The sequence below is a fragment of the Agelaius tricolor genome, unplaced genomic scaffold (assembly GCF_023055355.1).
Source record: "Agelaius tricolor isolate 1412-34295 unplaced genomic scaffold, bAgeTri1.0.p SCAF_21, whole genome shotgun sequence".
NCBI lineage: Eukaryota > Metazoa > Chordata > Aves > Passeriformes > Icteridae > Agelaius > Agelaius tricolor.
Window position 1 is genome coordinate 3,348,525 of NW_027269281.1, and position 19,315 is coordinate 3,367,839.

At 42.6% G+C, this 19,315-nt stretch overlaps 1 protein-coding gene across 1 annotated transcript in view; it reads left to right on the plus strand.

The window, feature by feature from the left end:
- Positions 1-19,315, plus strand: part of LOC139598922 (transcription factor RFX3-like) — a 141,385-nt gene that overhangs the window by 93,247 nt on the left and 28,823 nt on the right. Inside the window, exons 10-12 of the mRNA XM_071445857.1 lie at positions 346-500; positions 14,437-14,534; positions 14,851-15,000. Of these exons, the coding sequence (XP_071301958.1) occupies positions 346-500; positions 14,437-14,534; positions 14,851-15,000 (403 nt within the window). The remainder of the gene's footprint in view (positions 1-345; positions 501-14,436; positions 14,535-14,850; positions 15,001-19,315) is intronic.

Genomic DNA, 19,315 nt, shown 5'->3' on the forward strand with positions numbered 1-19,315 from the left:
CTATTTGATATATAGGGTGTTGGTATATGTCAAACTGCAGCCTTGAAATGATTGTATACATCTATTTTTTTCATTTGGATTACTAGATTCAAAGTATCTTTTCACAATATGTTGTCTGATCTGTTTAAATTGCAAGGACCATTTTTATCATATCTCTGCATTATTTATGGTCTGGAGCAGAACTTTGGAGGCCATTTTCCCCCCCAGTTTCATATGATGAAGTTAGAGTTTCAATTGGATGTAACAGAAACATCTATAAAGTTTTCATTAAATAATCTATTTCAAAATGGATTGCACTTATCTGTATGTAAATGCATTTCCATTTGTTACATTTATTCACAACAGCAATCTGAGTGAAATAGAAAGTCGACTTCCAAAAGGAAAACTTATTACTCTGTGCAAAAATGAGTCTATTCTGAAATGGATGGGTAACTGTGACCATGTGATGTACCAGGCTTTGGTGGAGATTCTCATTCCTGATGTCCTTAGACCTATTCCTAGTAAGTTAAACACAGATAACATTTCATAAGACTGTCTTTTGTTTTGTTTTATGTGGTGAGATTTTTGTGCCTCGTGAAACTTTTGGGAATGATTTCAAAGGATCTAAACATTGTGTGTGTATGTGTGTGATCTTTCCTTAACTTTGTTGACTAGAAAGGCATACTGGAGTTGATGTAAGCATTGTATTTAAAGAAAAGCGGAGTGGATGTTTCATTGTATTTAGGAAAGCCTATAGAATTTTTAAGAATATATTTTATTATGAATTATGCCTTTTTTACTGCTAATTCTAAGTTTTTATCAAAGATAAAAATTGCTTTTTTAATATACTAGTTCTAGTCTAACTGACAGCTGTGAATGCACTATGGCCCTAAGCCTGAGTCCAATAATGTCAAGACAGTCTTTCTGTTGACTTCAGTAGGCTTTAGTTTAAGTTTTTTATATATAAGTTCTAGTTATTAAAAAAAGTAAAATGTATATACTTTTTTATTTTATTTTTGGATAATTAAACATTAATGTATTATTAGCGGCTTCTAAAACCCTATCAGTTTTGATACCTATTTAACCAACATAACATTATCAAACATCTTAAGACTTGTTTATTGTTCCAGTCTATTGTAGTTTATTTTCGATTTCCAGTATGAAGGACTCATTGATTCATTCTGATATTATGGCAAACTGACCATTATCAGGAATAGAGCATTCTTTTATAGCATCCATGGTACTTTTTAATGGCTGCTTTTGGTAGTAAATGATTTTTAAATTGTTTTCCAGGAAGGATAAATTCTTTTTAAAAACATTTATTGCATGTTTTGTATGTTGTGTTAAATCTTGAAATGCAATTATAATTATATATATATATATAATATTAAAAGAAATTATAAAAGAAATATTAGGAACCAACAGGGAGACACCTTTAAAATGCCACAAAGGAATTGTGTTCCTCTAAAATGGTGACAAGGCTGATAGGTCTACTGAAGTGCCTCTATAGCAATGCATGCAGGATGGATAACAGACAGGAAAAGATGGAAGCCTCTGTGCACCTGGAAAGCTATGATTTAATACCATCACTGAAACAATAGGACAAATCACACAACTGAAACGCTGCAATCAATGGCTATAGACTGTTCAGAAAGCATTGGCAAGGAAGAAGGGGTGGAGGGGTTGCCCTCTGTGTAAAAAAAAAATTGACTGGAGAGAGCTGTCTTTGAAAACAAGTGCTGAATGGGTTGAAATCTTTTGGGTAAAAATAAGGGAAAAGCCAACAAAGGAAACCTCATGGTTGGTGTTTGCTACAGGCTGCCCAATCAAGGGGAGCCTGTTGATGAAGTGTTCTTACATCAGCTACAGGAAGCATCACACTCACAGGCTCTGATCCTCTTGGGGGACTGCCCTGACACCAGCAATCTCTCCTCCCACATCTTTCAAGACCCTGAAATTCAAGGTAGGGACTGGGAGGAAGAAGTCCTTCCCATTATGGGAGAAGATCAGGTTTGTGACCACTTGAGGAACCTGAGCATACACCAGTCCATGGGATGACAGGAGAAGCTGGAAGCCATTGTGCAGCAGGAAAACTATGACATAATTGCCGTCACAGAAACATGGTGGTATGACTCACATGACTGGAGTGCTGCAATGGATGGCTATAAACTCTTCAGAAGGGAAAGGCGAGGAGGGAGAGATGGTAGGGTAGCCCTGTATGTTAGGGACTGACTCAACTGTCTGGAGCTTAACGATGGTGTCTATAGGGTTGAGTGTTTACTCAAGAATCAGGGGCAAGGCCAACAAGACAGATATTGTGTGAGTCTGTTATAGACCACTCAACAAGGGTGAAGAGGCAGATGAAATATTCTATAAACAGCTGGGAGAAGTCTTAATAATCACTAGCCCTTGTTCTCGTGGGAGACCAACTAATCAGATGTCTGTTGAAAATACCACACAGCAGAGAGGAAACAGTCTAGGAGGTTCCTGGAGTGTGTGCAAGAGAACTTCCTTACACAGATGGTGAGCCAACTCAGGAAGGTGCCCTGCTGGACCTGTTGTATGTGAACAGTAATGGACTGCTGGATGATGTCTTAGGCAAAGCGATCATGTAATGACAGTTTTTGATTCTCAGACAAGTAAAGAGGGGTGACAACAGAACTGCTACCTTGGACTTGCTGAGAGCAGACTGGCCTGTTTAGGAAACTGGTTGAGTGAGTCCTTTGGGAGGCAGTGCTGAAGGGCTAAGAAGTCCAGGAAGACTGGACATTCTTCAAGAATGAAATTCTAAAGGTGCAGGAGCAGACTGTCCCCACGTGTTCAAAGATGAACCTGCAGGGAAGATGACTGGCCTGGCTGAACAGAGGACTTTGGCTGGAACTCAGGGAAAAATAAAGAAGAGTTTATGACCTTTGGAAGGAGGGACAGGAAACTCAGGAGGACTACAAACATGTCATGAGTTTATGTGGGGAGTATATGAGCCAGCAGTGTGCTCAGGTGACCAAGAAGGCCAAAGACATCCTAGCTTGTGTCAGAAATAGTGGGGCCAGTAGGACCAGGGAAGTGATTGTTCCCCTGTATTTGGCACTGGTGAGGCTGCACCTCATATTGTGTTCACTTCTGGGCCCCTCACTTCAAGGAAGATATTGAGGTGCTGGAGTGTGTCCAAAAACAGGCAATGAAGCTGGTGAAGGGTCTGGAGCACAAGTCTTATGAGGAGCGGCTGAGGGAGCTGGAGTGTGGGGAAAAAGAGGCTCAGGGGAGACCTTATGTCTCTTTACAACTACCTGAAAGGAGCTTGCAGCAAGGTGGGGGTCTCTACTCCCTAGTAACAAGTGAAATGGAACAAGAGGAAATGGCCTCATGATGCACCAGGAGAGGTTTAGAGTAGATATTAGGAAAAATTTCTTCACTGAAAGTGTTGTCAAGCATTAGAGTCACCATCCCTGGAGGTATTTAAAAGACGTAGCTGTGGCACTTAGGAACATAGTTCAGTGGTGGACTTGGCAGTGTTAGGTTAATGGTTGGACTCAATGATCTTAGAGGTCTGTTGCAACTTAAATAGTTCTATGATTCCATGACCCAACAAGATGCATGCCAGGGTCCTGAAGGAACTGATGTAGTTCACAAGCCGTTCTCCATTACATTTAAGAAGTCATGGCAGTCAGACTGCATCACCAGTGACTGGAAAAAGGGAAACATTGCACCCATTTTTAAATAGTGTAAAAACAAGGTTTTGGGAACCACCAGACCAGTTGGCCTCACCTGTTACCTGTAAGATCATGGAGCATGTAAAGGAAACTTACCATTCAGGAGAGTCTCTGGCAGTCACACTCCAAATGTCAGAGACTTTAACTGCTGGGACTAAAGCCTCTTCGCAGTGGTGGCTCCAGTGAGCTGAAGGGAGCCCCTGCACACCCCACTCACATGCAGTCGGACCAGGTTTCCTTACCAGTTCGACCCCAGGTTTCCCATAGCAATCTCAGATGTCTTGTTCCATAAAGCAATTTATTCACTGCACAGCAGCACAGAAACAGCCTGAGCTGGTGCCTCTAAGGAGTCTCGTGTATGGTCAGACTGGGTAGTTTCCTTAACAGAGCAGATCCTCCTGGAAGCTACATCGATGACAGGGGGGACATTAGACACAGCTAACATGGCTTCAACAAGGACAAATCGTGTCTGACTAATCTAGTGGCCTTGTACAATGGAGTGACTGCATCAGTGGAAAAGGGGAGAGCTTACAGATGTAATCTACCTGGATTTATGTAAGGCCTTTGATACAGTCCCCCAAAATATTCTGGCCACTTAGATGGTGTTGTGGTTTAACCCCAGCTTGCAAATAAGTACCATACAGATGCTCCCTCCCCCACTAGCTGCATGGGAAATCGGAAAAAAGTAAAACTTGTGAGTTAAGAACAGTTTAAAAATTGAAACAAATTAAAATATAATAATACTAATATTTTTAATGATGATAATAACAATAATAATAATTGTAATGAAAAGGAGAGAGAGAAAAAAATAAAACCCAGGAAATACAAGTGATGCACAATACAATTGCTCTCCACCTGCTGACCGATGCCCAGCCTGTCCCTGAGCAGCAATTGATCACTTCCAGATAACTCCTCCCAGTTTATATTCTGGGCATGACCTTCTATGGAGTGGAATATCCATTTGGCCAGTTCAGGTCTCCTGTTCCAGTCATGTTCCCTCCCAGCTTTTAGTGCACCTCACTAGCAGAGCATGAGATACTGAAAAGTCCTTGACTTAGGGTAAGCTCTACTTGGGAAATACCAAAACATCTGTGTGTTATAAATATTATTACAGAATCACAGAATCATTTAGGTTGGAAAAGACCTCTAAGATTGAGTCCACCATTTAACTAATCACCACCTTGTCAACTACACCATAGCACTAAGTGTCACAACCATTTTTTTTAAAACCTCCAGGGACAGTGACTCCATCACCTCCCTGGGCAGTCCATTCCAATGTTTACCAACCCTTTCTGTGAAGAAATTCCTCCTGATGTCCAGCCTAAACCTCCCCTGGTGCAGCTTGAGACTGTGTCCTCTCATCCTGTCGCTAGTTGACTGGGAGAAGAGGCCAAGCTCCACCTCACCACAACCTCCTTTCAGGTAGTTGTAGAGAGTGATAGTATCACCCCGAGCCTCATTTTCTCCAGGCTAAACAACCCCAGCTCCCTCAGCCACACCTCATATGACTTACTCTCTAGATCCTTCACCTGCTTCCTTGTCCTTCTATGGACTTGCTCCAGAACCTCAATGTCCTTCCTGTAGTGAGGGGTCCAGAACTGGACACGGTACTCGAGGTGTGGCCTCACCAGTGCCCAGTAGAGAGGGACAATTACTTCCCTGGTCCTGCTGGCCACACTATTTCCGATACATGGCCTTCTTGGCCATCTGGGCACACTGATGGCTCATGTTCAGCTGGCTATTGGCCAACACCTCCAGGTAATTTTCCACTGGGCAGCTTTCCACCTGCTTTCCCCAAGCCTGTAGTGCTGAATGGGGTTGTTGTGACCCAGGTGCAGGACCTGGCACTTGGCCTTGCTGAACCTCATACAATTCACCTCAGTCCATCAATTTAGCCTGTCCAGACCCCTCTTTGTAGGGGTGATCTGCTCCAAAACATTCCACCTTGGGTGGATCCCATCAAGTCCCATAGACTTGTGTATGTCTAACTGATATAGCAGGTAGTGCTATATTTGCTAGGTGGAATGAGTCCCACAACTGGAATGCTGGGATGAAGGGCTACAGGCTGTTTAGGAGGGATAGACAGGGCAGGTGAGATGGACATGTGGCACTATATGTAAGGAAGAGGTTTGATTGTACAGCCCTTACAGTTGGCAGTGATGTGGTGGAGAGCCTCTGAGTGAGGCTTAAGGGGATGGAAAACAAAGGAGATATTATAGTGAGTGTTTATTATTGATCTCCCAGCCAGGATGTAAGCAGTGATGAGTTCTTCTGTAAGCAATTAGGAGAAATCTCTGGATCAGTAGCCCACATCCTTATGAGAGATTCCAACTTCCCGGACATCAACTGGCAATATCATTCTGCTGTGATGAGCAGGCCTTGGGAAGTCTTGAAGTTTGTGGGAGGTAACTTCTTGTCACAAGTACTCTGTGAGCCAACTAGGAAAGATGCCCTCCTAGACTTGTTTGTGACTAGAGAAGGACTCTTGGGAGATGTGATGGTTGGTGGCTGTCTTGCCCACAGTGATCAACAGTTGGACTCAATTATCTTAATGATTCTATAATCATGGAATGTTTGAGTTTAAAATTTTCAGTGTAGTGAGAAAAAAACATCAGCAGATTTGTTACACTGGACTTTAAGAAAGCAAACTAAGCTATTAAGGGAGATATGTAGCAGAGTACCCTCGGAATCTGCTTTGAGGGCTTAGGGACCCACAGTTCTGGTCAGTTTTAAAAGGTATTTAAAAGACATATAGATGTGGTGCTTAGGGACATGGTTATTTGCCTTCTTCTAGTCCTCATGAACTTTCCCTGATCACCATGACCATTCAAAGATAATTGAGAGTGGCCTCACAGTGAAATCAGCCAGCTCCCTCAGCACTCATGGGTGCACTGATCAGGGCCATGGACTTATGCCTCTCCAATTTTTAAAATGTTTTCCTAACTGGGTCGTCCTCTATTGAAGAGAAGTTTTCTTTGCTGCAGACTTTTCCTCTGGTCTCAGAGGCTTCAGATTTCTGAAGGTAGTCCTTACCAGTAAAGACTCAAGTGTAGAAGGCATCCTGTACCTCAGCCTTTGTCATTAGGTTCCCCGCTCCCATTCAGCACCAGGCCCACGTTTTCTCTGGTCTTCATTTTTTCTGCTGATGTACCTGTAGAAACCCTTAATGTTGCTCCTCAGTTTCAACTCCAGTTTGGTTTTCCTAACCCCATTTCCGCATACTTGGCCAGTGTCTCTGCATTCCTCCTGGGTCACTTGCCCCTTTTTGCAGCTCCTGTGTGCTTCCTTTTCATGTTTGAGTTTAGTCATGAGCTCCTTGTTCATCCATGCAGACCTGTCACGTTTGCTTGATTTCCTGCTCATTGTGATGGACTATTCTTGAGCTTGGAGGAGGTGATCTTTGAATATCAAACAGGTCTCCTAGATCCAGAGTGCTCTCCAGGACCGTCTTCCATGGGATTCTTCCAAGCAGGTCTCTGCACAGGCCAAAGTCTGCTCTCCTGAAATTTGGAATTGTTATCCTGCCATTTGCCTTTTTCCATCCTCTCAGTATACTCAACTCCACCATCTCATGGTTAATGCAGCTCAGACTCCCCCCAACCTTCATATCACCAACAGTTTGTAAGAATTGTAAGAAAAGTTTCCTTGTTTGTAAGAATTTGGTCCAGCAGTCTCCTTTTCATCTCTGTTTTGCCAATTACAAGCTCTCTCTTTTCCATAACACTCTGCTTACCAACTCATTCCAGTACTCCTTCACTTGACTGTGGGTCATCATCTCCATTCCCCGTTATTTCTAGTTTAAAGTTCTCCTCACCAGGTTGGCCAGCCTGTTGGTAAAGATGGTTTTGCCCCACTTGGTCAGGTGGATCCCATCTCTAACAGTCTTCAATCTTTAAAGAAGGGTCCCCATAGTCATAAAATACAAATGCCGATTGTCATTGCCAGCTGGGCAAGCAACTGTTGACCCACAGGATACTTCCATTCCCCCTCCAGCTCTTGCTTCTCACTGGAAAGACCAATGAGGAAACTACCTGGGCCCCCATACCCTTGACCATTGCCCCTAGATGCATGTAGTCACACTTATATGCTCCAGATCTCCTCTGGCAGTATTGGTGCCCACATAAAGATTTGTAAGGAGTAATAATCCGAGGGTTGCACAAACCTTGTCAACATCACCGCAGCATCCCAGATCCAACCCCCAGCAAGCAGTAAATCTTCCAACACAGCAGGTCAGGTTGGCAGATGTGGGCCCCAATCCCCTAAGCATGGAGTCTCCCATTATCAGCTATCACTTCCTTCTGATGCTGCTGCATGGCTCAGGCTTAACTAGCTCTTGGACAGAGTTGCCAGACCCTCATCTGCTGTGAGGGTACTGCATCTGTTCTTTGTTGGAGATATGCAAGTGAAGCAGGAGCCTTCTTTCTGTTTCCAGAAGTCATAGGCTTCCAGCCTTTGCTATTTCCTAATCCAATTAGCACAGACCACCTGATTCTCCTTCAATACAGCTGAGACTTCAGGCTGCAGGGTCTTGATAAAGATCCACTAGATCTCTTTCTCACCTTCTCTGATACTGCACAGTCTGCTGACCTCTTCCTGCACTTTCTTGGCAACACAGGTCCTGTTCCACTGCACACCTTCTGCAGGCAAGGTAACTGTGTCCCTCTGCCTCAGCCTCAGCAAGAGACCCCAAGCACTTGCTGTACTCTGAGCTGCATCTTCCCTCAGAAGTTTGGTCTGGATTGAGGCCTCTGACTTTATAGGGATAGTTGCTCTAATGGCTGAAAGTGGTAATCTGTGACACATTAACACCATTACTGAGGACAAGGATGCAAACTGATAATTCTATTTTTGAGTTTCATCTTTTTTTCTTTTCCTGATTTTCAGTATGTCCTGGTTTAGGGCAAATTTGGGAGAAAACCTCCAAAGGGGGCCCCTCCAGAAAGCAAACCCACATGGTCCCTCCTCCCAACCAGTTCAGGAAGGATTCCTCAGAGAGAAGTGGAAAGAACCTGTTTATTTAACAGGCAAAGCACCCCCCAGCACACAAAATTAACAATACCAGATGACAACACTCTTTCACTGACAAATTCAGAAAGTCTCTCTTGGGACTGGTCGCTCTGTTATCAGTCCCTCTGGCGCTGGGAATAGCTGCTGCAGGCCACAAGGTGCAAATTCTCGGTGTTTCCCAGGTCCCAGTCCGGAGCAGGTTCGAATAATTCCAAAAAAGGGAAAGGAAAAACAGTCCAGGGAAAAATTTGGACTGCTTAGCTAAACTAACTAATAAGCAGAAGCAAAAAGCAAGAGCAAAGCAGGAGCAAAGCAAAAAGGAAGAGCAAGAGCAAAGCAAAAAGCCAAGCAAAAAGCAAAAGCCGCACTATGTACTGCCCCATCTCTGTGTCCTGCCAGCCATGGGGGAGCAGGCTGATAACAAAACCAAAACAAAACATTCGCTCTTCAGAGCCAGTCTTGAAGGCACAGAACATAATATCCAGCATAAACAGAATACACGAATGGGGATACAAGCATCATAACGTCACCCTAGGACAAGTATTTGGGGAAACCTACTCTTTCACATAACTTCCTAATAAATATTACCATAAAATAAATTAATAGTGAAGAAAACCTTTTGAAAAGCAAGCTCTAAGTAAAATTTGATTAGTTGAAATTGTTGTGAAAACATTTCAGTGTCCACAAAATAAATGAAAAACTACTGTGTGGGAAAAAACCCCATTTCTTTGTTTAAAGAGTCCAAACATTTTATACTTCAGTCAGGAGTAAAATTTATTATCTTATGATTCTAGCAAAAGACCAGAGCCACAATGGCAATAGATCCTTTCCCCTGAGAATGGCCTTATTATCTCTTCACAAGTGACAGGATGGATAGCACCAAACTTGTTTGGGAGTTCCTCTTCCAGACAGAGAAGTTATGTTCAAGATATTTTTCATGTTGTATCTGTCAATTTCAGCAATTACAAATACCAGAAAGAATGCAAAATCTTGTTATTTATGTAGAAGAAATATTTCAGATGAGAAACACAAGCTTTTGAAGGCTTATACAAAAATACATGTTTTCCTTTTAACTTTTTTTGCTGTATCATTTAATGTGTCTTTAGTAACACTTTGCAAGCTATCTGAATGAGCTTTTTTTTTTTGTTCTGCAGGTAATAAATAAACATGCGTGAATGCTTTGTTAATTAGCAAGTGCATACAAAAATGTTAATGTAGAAACATGTGGGTTAAATGATTGACAGTGAAACAGAGTGTTTGCTCTTTGCCTGGAAACCTCAAGAAAGAAAAAAGAAAAAGCCCATTCCATAGAGCTAATTCAGAAGTTTTATAAGTCCAAATTAAATTTCATATGAGCTTTCACATTTGGGGACAGTTACCCAAACCAGTTATCACTATAAATTTGAAGAAAATAATGCTTTAAAATATAAAATATTTCTTTCTTTTTAAAGCAAATTGGCTAACTTTACTAGAAGTTTTTATTTACAGGATTCATCAATTACTCAAACTGAAAAAGGACATTTCTCATATCAGGTGACTTCCATGAGCAATTAATTCTTACTCTACCAAAAGTGCTCTTTTGCCTCATAAACAAAATTCACTGTTTATTTCCACTGTTTCTTCTTAGATGTAATAAAAACAAAATCACTTATAGATAGTAATATTTCTCTTTTCTGTTTGTTTTTTTCTTCTTTATTACTCTAGCAGCATTCATTCTCCACCACCAAATTTTCATACCAGTATGAGCAATCCTACCTTGTTTGTTTAATACATTCTTATATATTCCTTATTGATACTGTCATTGAACATTGCACATTGCATTTTGTTCTTCAGAACTAAAAGAAAAACATGTTGGCAATGGTTCAGGGTACTTCAAGCTTACTTGAGGAAACTGAACTAGTGCAATAATTGCTGTGTCCTGTGGGGTTTTGCTCTTTAAAAGCAAAAGCACTGAAGGCAAACAATTTATGGCAGAAAATTCATTATGAAAGTTTTCAGAAGATAGGAAACAGTTGTTACAATTACTGATGTACCTGTAGGAATGCCAAAAAGAATTTTCACTGCTGATCATAAGTTTTTTGAAGGGGTCTTAGGTGAAATGGTCAGTTCTGTTTGTTAAATCAGAAACTAAATAATTATTACATAATATAGAATCAAAGAATAATTCAGGTTGGAAGGTACCTCAGGAGGTCTCTAGTCCAACCTCCTGCTCAAAGCATGGTCAATGCTGAATTCAGACTTGTTTGTTCAGGGCTTTACCCTGTCAGGTCTTGAAAACATCTAAGGATGGAAGCTACACAAAGCTCTCTGGGTGACCAGTTGCACTGTTCAACTGTCTTCTTGGGTTGCTTTTGCTCTGCTTTGTTGTCCCTCTAGCAGATAGGGACAGCTCTGCTGTTCAAGTCCCTCATCAAAACTGGAGCCTGTAAACATGAAACTTATTCCAGGTACCTGAAGGAGACCTGTATTGGCTTTACATGGCAAGCTTTTGGTAGAGGTGGGGGGTGCACAGATGTCTTCTATGAGAAGATACCATAAGCTGTCCCCATGTCAGAAAGGGACACTTTCAGCTGGCTCCAAGATGGACCTGCTGCTGGCCAAAGCCTAAACCAGAGACATTAGTAATATCTCTGTGGTAACATATTAAAAAGAGTAAAAAAATGGGTCACAGCAGCAGCCAGGAGAGAGGAGTGAGAATATGTGAGAGAAACAACTCTGCAGACATGAAGGTCAGTGAAGAAGGGGAGAATGTGCTCCTGTTGCTGGAATAGAGATTTCTCTGCAGCCCATGGGAAAGACCATGGTGAAGCACATTGTCATCCTGCAGCCCATGGAGGATCCCACACGAGAGCAGGTGGGCGTACCCCAAAGGAAGCTGCAGCCCATAGAGAGCCCATGCTAGAGCAGGGTCCTGTCACGAGCAGTGGTCCCATGGAGAGGAGCTCATGCCAGAGCAGGTTTTTTGCTGGCACCTTGTCACGATCCACTTGTATAAGCAGGGGTCGTGATGGTTCGTTAACTGATCTCAGACTGCAAAAAACAACACAAAGGGGATTTCAGTGTTAATCAAAACAAATGCACCTTTTATTGAGTGCCCACAGCAAATGCGATAGAGGGATTAGAAAAGAGATAAAGGATAGAGAGAGAGAGAGAGAAAGAGGGGAAAGGGGTATAGCTACCAGACGTAGAGACAAAATCCTTGTAGACCAGCCAATAGATCCGCCTTGTCACGTCGGGGAGAATCTCGAGGTCTTGGTTAACTCAGGGGTCTATTATAGTCCTCCATCGAGGGGGGAACAGGTAAAAGACAATGAAGAATAAGTCTATTGAAAATGGGTACAGACAGTCCACGTTCTGAAACAGGATAAGTCAATCTCAGCAGTGAGCAGGAGCCATTGTTTTCTTGGTCCAGCGACCACATCTGCAGGTAACACTTGGCAGACATCCCGCTTCAGTCAGGCCAGCGCCCCTGTGTCAGAATTATTAGGGTCTCAGTCTCAGTCCTTGGGAGGGAGCTTCAATCTCTGTTTGCCACGGTGGTCGTGAAACAGATGAAGGATTTTCCATGGGGGACCACCAAAGTTACCCCAGAAAGTTCATTTGGCCAAGAGGTGGGGAAATTCATGGGCTACTGTCATGAAGCAGGTGCAAGCATATAGGGCGAGTTGCTCCTTTGCCAGGCCCTGCTAGAAAGCAGTATACCATGGTGGCACTATAGACACAGCTGCGAACAATCACTTGGCGAGCATCCACCTCAACCAGGCCAGAACTCCAGTCAGGGTCTTCAGGGTCCCGGTGTCTGTCCTTGCAATGGTCGTGAGGCAAAAGAGGGAAACTTCAGACCATCTCTTACAAACCTGTGACCTTGTGAGGAGACAAATTCTGGAACAGTCTGTTTTTGTAGGACTTCACCCCATAGAAAAGACCTATGCTGGAGCAGTTTGTGAAGAACTGCAGCCTATGGGAAGGATCCATGTTCAAGAAGGTTGCGAAGGACTGTCTCCCATGGGTGAGACCCCATACTGGAGCAGGCAAAGAGCGTGAGGAGGAAGGAGAGGCAGAGACAGTGTTATGAACTGAGTGCAATCCCCATTTCTTGTTGCCCTGGGCCACTTGGGAGGTAGAAGAGTTGGGAGTTAAGTTGTTCCTGGAAAGAAGGGAGGGTTGGAGGAAGTTTTTTTTTAGATTTGTTCTTATATCTCTCTCCAACTCTGATTTGCAATAAATTAAATTTATTTCCCCAAGTTGAGTCTGTTTTGCCTGTGTCGGCAATTGCTGAGTGATCTCCCTGTCCTTATCTTGACCCATGAGCATTTCTTTGTATTTTTCTCCACTGTTCTGTTGAAAAGGGAGAGTGATAGAGCAGCTTGGTGAGCACCTGGCAGTCAGACAAGGTCAAGCCACCACAAGACTTCATGTACTTTTTCCTTATGAGGTAGGCTGTATCAGATACCCACAACATCACCCATGTTGTTATGTAATCTAACCTGGACCCTTAAGCTCTGAACTGGCTTATCATCCATCCCTCGGCAAAGCTCTATGCATTGCAGCTCCTCTTTCATATATAGCACCTTTTTGTCTTGTTTCCCCTAAAGATTCTGTATTTATCCATTGCAGCACTCCAGAGAATCCCATAGTTATAGTTGCACAAAGTCTAGTTGGAGTCCAGTAAATAGCAGTGTACCTCAGAGGTCAGTACTGGGTCCAACACTGTTCAATGTCTTTATTGGTGATCTGGATGATGGGGCAGAGCATACCCTCAGCAAGTTTGTTGATGACTGTCCTAGGTTGACTATATGATGCTTTTATCCCCTATCGTCTTGTTCTGTTTATGCTGAATAAACTGAAGAGTGGCTGATGCATCACAAGGTTGTGCTGCTATCCAGAGGGACCTCAACAGGATGGAGAAATGGGCTGATAGGAACCTCATACAGTTCAACAAGGGGAAGTGCCAAGTCCTGCCCCTGGGGAGGAACAATCCCACGTGCCAGTACATGCCAAGGGGGCCAACCAACTGAAAAGCAGCTTTGCAGAAAAGGACCAGTGGGTCCTGGTGGACACCAAGTTGAACATGAGCCAGCAGAGTGCCCTTGCTGCAAAGAGGGCTAGTGGTATCCTGGGCTGTATTAGACAAAGTGTTGTCAGTAGGTCCAGGTAGGCGATCCTTCCCCTTTATTCAGCACCATTTGAGTGCTGTATACCTGGAGTCCTGGATTTAGTTCTGGTCTCCCCAGTACAAGAGTGAGACGGACATACTGAAGAGAGTCCAATGAAGGGCCATGAATTGGCACTGCTTAACTGTCCTCAAGGTGAAAAAATTTCTCCTATCAAGTCAGGATCACTCTTTTTCAGTTTATGCCCAGTGTTTATCACCGTCCTGCCATGCATCATTTGTGAAGAGGCTGAGTCTGTTCTTGATACCTTGTAGGTATTGAAAGCCTTCTATTAGGTCCCCCCTAAACTTTCTCTATTTCAGGCTGAAAAACCTAGTTCCCTCAGCCTCTCCTCATAAGGTATGTGATCCAGCTCCCTGACCATGTCAGTGGCCCTCTACTGAACTTACTGCAGCTTATCAACATACTTCTTGTAATGATAGGGATCCAAACCTAACTGGATAAGTCTCTGAGCCAATAAATGCAGTAGTTCTCAATGTGGAATATTTAAATACTGAAGATGCAAAAGGTTTCAAGAGAGGCACCTTGCCATCTTTTTCATTTTATTTTTATTCTTTAATGTTTAGGTGCCTTGACTCAGGCCATTCGCAATTTTGCAAAAAGCCTTGAAGGCTGGCTTTCCAGTGCCATGAACAATATTCCACAGAGAATGATACAAAGCAAGGTAAACAAAGATGACTACAGTTTTCTTCTCTTTTTGCAATTGTACACTAGATGTCATTCAAGATTTAAAAATAGCAGCATTTTAACTTTTATGCTAAATGTCATATTTAGGTTAAACTTCAAACATGAACCATGGGGTTGGAAATAACTTTGTTTTGCAAAAAGTAAATCATAGGAAAAACTGTATTTGTTCCATTATATGTGAATTGCAATATCTGAGGGCTCATAAATTAATACAGCAATTTTAGAATTAAAATAGACAAAACAGAAGATTGGTTGATAATACAATGTGTTAAGATAAATGGATTTCTTCATAGGTTGCCACTGTAAGTGCCTTTGCCCAGACTTTGAGAAGATACACATCTCTCAATCACCTGGCTCAGGCAGCTCGGGCTGTGCTTCAGAACACTTCTCAGATCAACCAGATGCTCAGTGATCTCAACCGTGTGGATTTTGCCAATGTACAGGTACCTTTAGCTTTAAAACCCAGACTTGAAAAATAATTATTTCCACACATGTAAAAAAATTTTATTGTTATTTCTTATTTTATCAAGAAAGCAAAGTGGGAACATTTTTCTGATATATATATATATATATATATATACAGTGATTCAGTGTGGTGGTTTGACGGGAAATGTGTTTTCTGGGATGCTGGGGTTAGGCCAATGGATGCTCAGATTTTAATATTGGCACCTAATGTGGCCATTGGGACATTGGATCCGCCTCTGAGAACACGGGGTTAAAAGCAGGGCTCTCCCCCTGGGAGGCTCTCTTGGGTTCCGGTCAGTGAAAGGTTCCAACCTCCCCTGCCTGGCTGCGGGGGCTGGGCGGGGGAGGGGAAGCCATGCGGCTGGGTGAGGTAGGCCGGGGCCCTGGACAGAAGGGAGGCGAAGGCCCCTGCAGGATGGAAGGGTGGAGGAGCACTGAGAGGCATCGGGCAGCCACCCCCCCCGGAGAGACAGAGAGGGAGCTGGTGTCTGTGCTTGGCCGGCGGAGAAGGAGAAGCAGGGGGGGGGGGGGGGGGGGGGGTGTGAGAAGGTGCCCGGCAGGGCAGCCGTGGGAGTTCCGGACAGACAGTGCCTCAGATTTTTAACCCTTTCCTTGGATGATGGAAACCTTGCGAATGCTAATCCTCCTGGAGCTGAATGAGAAGAGAGATATAGATGAGATAAGAGGGAATGGGCCACGAGAGAAATAGAGAAGAACTCAGGTGGAAGAGATGATGGAGTAGCTTATGCTGGACTCTTTTTGTGTAGCCATGGACAGAGCCATGTTTCCTTGTGATACAGGGACTGCATTCTAGGGGGAGGCAATGCCTCAGGACCAAGAGGGTTCAGTGTGGGTACCCCTCGGCCCCAGGGGGTGAAAAATATGGGGGGGACAGATGTCCCAAAGTTGAGACTGTGCCTTTTTGGAGTGGGACAAAGCATCCTTAAAAGTTGACCCTAGAAGCAGCTCTGGTCCGTGTTCAGTGGTGAGAGCACTGGACATGAAAGGAAGAGGTCACCATTGGCACAAGAAGGACTCCTTCTCTTGATGAACTGAGGATTTAGTATTCTGAAGCGTGGTGCCGGACTGAGAGTCAATGATTTGGGGGATGTATTGTATTGGGAATTTGGTGGGGAGGAGGAGGAGATGTATCTGTGAAGTTTTCATTTTCCTTGTGTGTTTCTTTTTTTTTTTTTCCTTTCCCTTGTAGTTTAGTTAATAATTTTTTTTTCCTAAGTGGGAGCCTGCTTTGCTTATTCCTGGTCACATCTCACAGCAGAAACCAGGGAGAGAGTATTCTCATGGGGGCACTGGCATTGTCCCAGTGTCAAACCATGACATTCAGTCAAAACTTTCCAGCTTCTGCTTTAGCCATAAGAAAAATAGAACCTCAGAAACATTATCTGTTTCCATTTTCTCTGAAGGCTTCTTATCCTTCAGACCATGCATTCTGACAGTTTTTATTTAATGCAGATGAAAGTGTAGACTACATGTGTTCTTAGAATGAACAGCATGAACAATACCTGAAGATGAAATCTTGGATAGCATAGCTTCTGATTTTTCATTGAAAAATACTGATCATAAAGCACTATTTCTAGTACAGATGGTTTAATTATTTTAATATGTTTCATATTTTTATTTAAAATACAGTATCATTAGCATACTTTCTTTAATTGTTTGTGTTTACATTTCCAACCTTTCCTAAGTAAATGGTTAGAACTCGTTTCCAGTTATATGTAAAACATCAATTTATTTTTCATTTCGTGTAGAAAAAGGTTTCCTTTTTATCTCTTTCTTCTGCTTAGAAGAAACAAGTTTTTTCTTCTGTTGCTCAACTAACTTACATGGCCCAGATTACTGGTAGTCATACATTTGTCTTCTTTCATTAACAAACATTTTAAAACATTTTAACTTAAAAGAAGTTCAGAACTTCACTAGCACAGTTGAATTCCTTTTGTTTGTTGCAAAGGTCTTTGAATAAATAACATTTAACACAATATAGTTATATTGCATAAGAGTGTGTAAACTACCTAAGATTTAGTATGTAACCAAATATATGGTATATTAAAAATTGTTCTGTGGTAAGATATAGAGTTAATGAAAGTTGAGATGTTAACTTGGCATGTGATAGCTAGAGTTTAAGAATATGGTCTTTGTTAAATCAATATTGTTTTTTCCATTTAACAGAAGTATCCATATTGGTCTTATTAAAACTTTAAAATTTATTATAGTCATATTCCATGATAATACTGTGAATTGCTGTTTATTGCATGTAGACTGTGTTTGTCCAATTGTGTGCTATTTATATTACTCATTAGGCAATGAGTAATATATCGCAGACTGTGGATAAACACAACAATCCTTTTTTGCCTATAAAAGAAAGCTCTTTTAAAGTGAGGTGATTAAAAAATGTAACAGAAATTTTATTTGGCCTTAAGTCCTTTGTCATGGTTTAGGAATGGTATTCCCCAATTTAGTGTTCCTACTGAAACACTCCAGACCATGTGCCACTCACTCACGCACTCTTCCCCTCCCCGTGTCAGGATGGAGAGGAGAATTGGAAGTACAAAAGGTAAAAAACATGGGTTGAGATAAGAACAATTTACTAGAAACAGCAATGAGATAAGAAAACAAACAGTAACAGCAACAATATTAATACCAAAAGTGTATAAGAGAGGTGAGCAATTTACATGAAAATGTTCACCACTACACTAAATGGAGCCCAACAATACTCGACCTCTGCCACACTACCCTGACCTGGAAGGGACCCCTTTTCCCATTCCTGGAAAATTACATGAGGTAGTATAGAACAGCCTCCAGGTCCTAGACATGCCCCCTCTTGGCTACAGTAAAAATTAACCCTGTCCTGGCCAGAATCAGGACATCGTCCACCCCTACACCTTCCAACTATATATATATACACACACATATATGCACAATCACAGGTGTCATTGCCTGAGTCAATGGCCATCCCTCCAAGATGTCTGTTGAGTTCATTTAGTCCATGACTGTAGGTTCTTTCCATCCTAGATGTCTTCCAGGGCAGGAGAGCTGGTGTGCTGTTGGCTGGTTGAAAGCTGCATCAGGACTGGTGTATCTGGAGCACTCCATCCTCATTGTCCATGGTAGTTATGACATACAGTGGCAGTATCATTCAGCAACCAGTATTATACAATTCAACACTGCAGACTGTTCTCACCCAAAAATCAAATCTCCTTGAGGTACAACTTGCCTTGATCCACCTTGTCCTTCAATAACTTCTGCAACTCACCATGTAGGACTCCGTATGGCAGCTTTCTGTTTTCAATGGAGCCTTACAATACGGCAGGAACTGTCAGTGAAGAGAGCGTATCACTTTTCATTTTCTGGTAGCTGATTATATGGTGAAGCCTCCTCAGCATGTGTTACCTTCTCTTCCTCTTCCTCCGATAGTCCAAAATTTTCACCTTCAGGCCAGTTCATGATGACTTTCAATATTACTGGGCGATTGGGGTTTCCTATTCAAGCTTGCTGTGTGATCAGTGCAACCCACTTATTCCATGTAGCATCAGTGGCCTGATGTGTTGAAGGGACTTTCCCTTTGAACATCCAGCCAGCATTGGAAGTCAGGGTGCCAGGAGGAGCTGTGCTTCAGTGACAATCACTTCTGAAGCAGCTCAAAGCCCCTCATAAGCTGACAGTATCTCTTTTTCAGTTGGGGTGTAACAGGCCATAGATCCTTTGTATCCCTGGCTCCAAAAACCTTGAGGCTGACCTCAAGTCTGCCGTGGTGCTTTCTGACAGAGGCTCCAGGAAGGACCATTCTCCCTAGCTGCAGTGTAAAGCACATTTTTACATCCTGTCCTGTCTTGATTGGCCCAAGGGCTACTGCATGAACCGTCTCCTGCTCAAAAGGTTGTCGTTCAGGACCCCACTTAAAATCGTTCTTCTTCCATGTCACTTGATAGAGAGGATTTACAATCTGACTGTAATCTGGAATATGCATCCTCCAAAAACTCACAGCACACAGAAAAAGCCTGTGTTTCCTTCTAGCTGGTCAGTGGGAACATAGCTGCTATTTTGTTGACCATATCCCTTGGAATCTGATGACATTCATATTGCCATTTTATTCCTAAAAACTGAACTTCCTGGGCAGGTCCCTTGACCTTAATTAGTTTTATGGCAAAACTGGCATTCAGGAGGATTTGGATTATCATCTCCCCTTTCTCAAAAGCTTCCTCTGCTGTGTTGCCCCACAGGATGATGTCATCAATGTACTGTAAGTATTTTGGAGCCTCACCCTTTTCCAGTGCA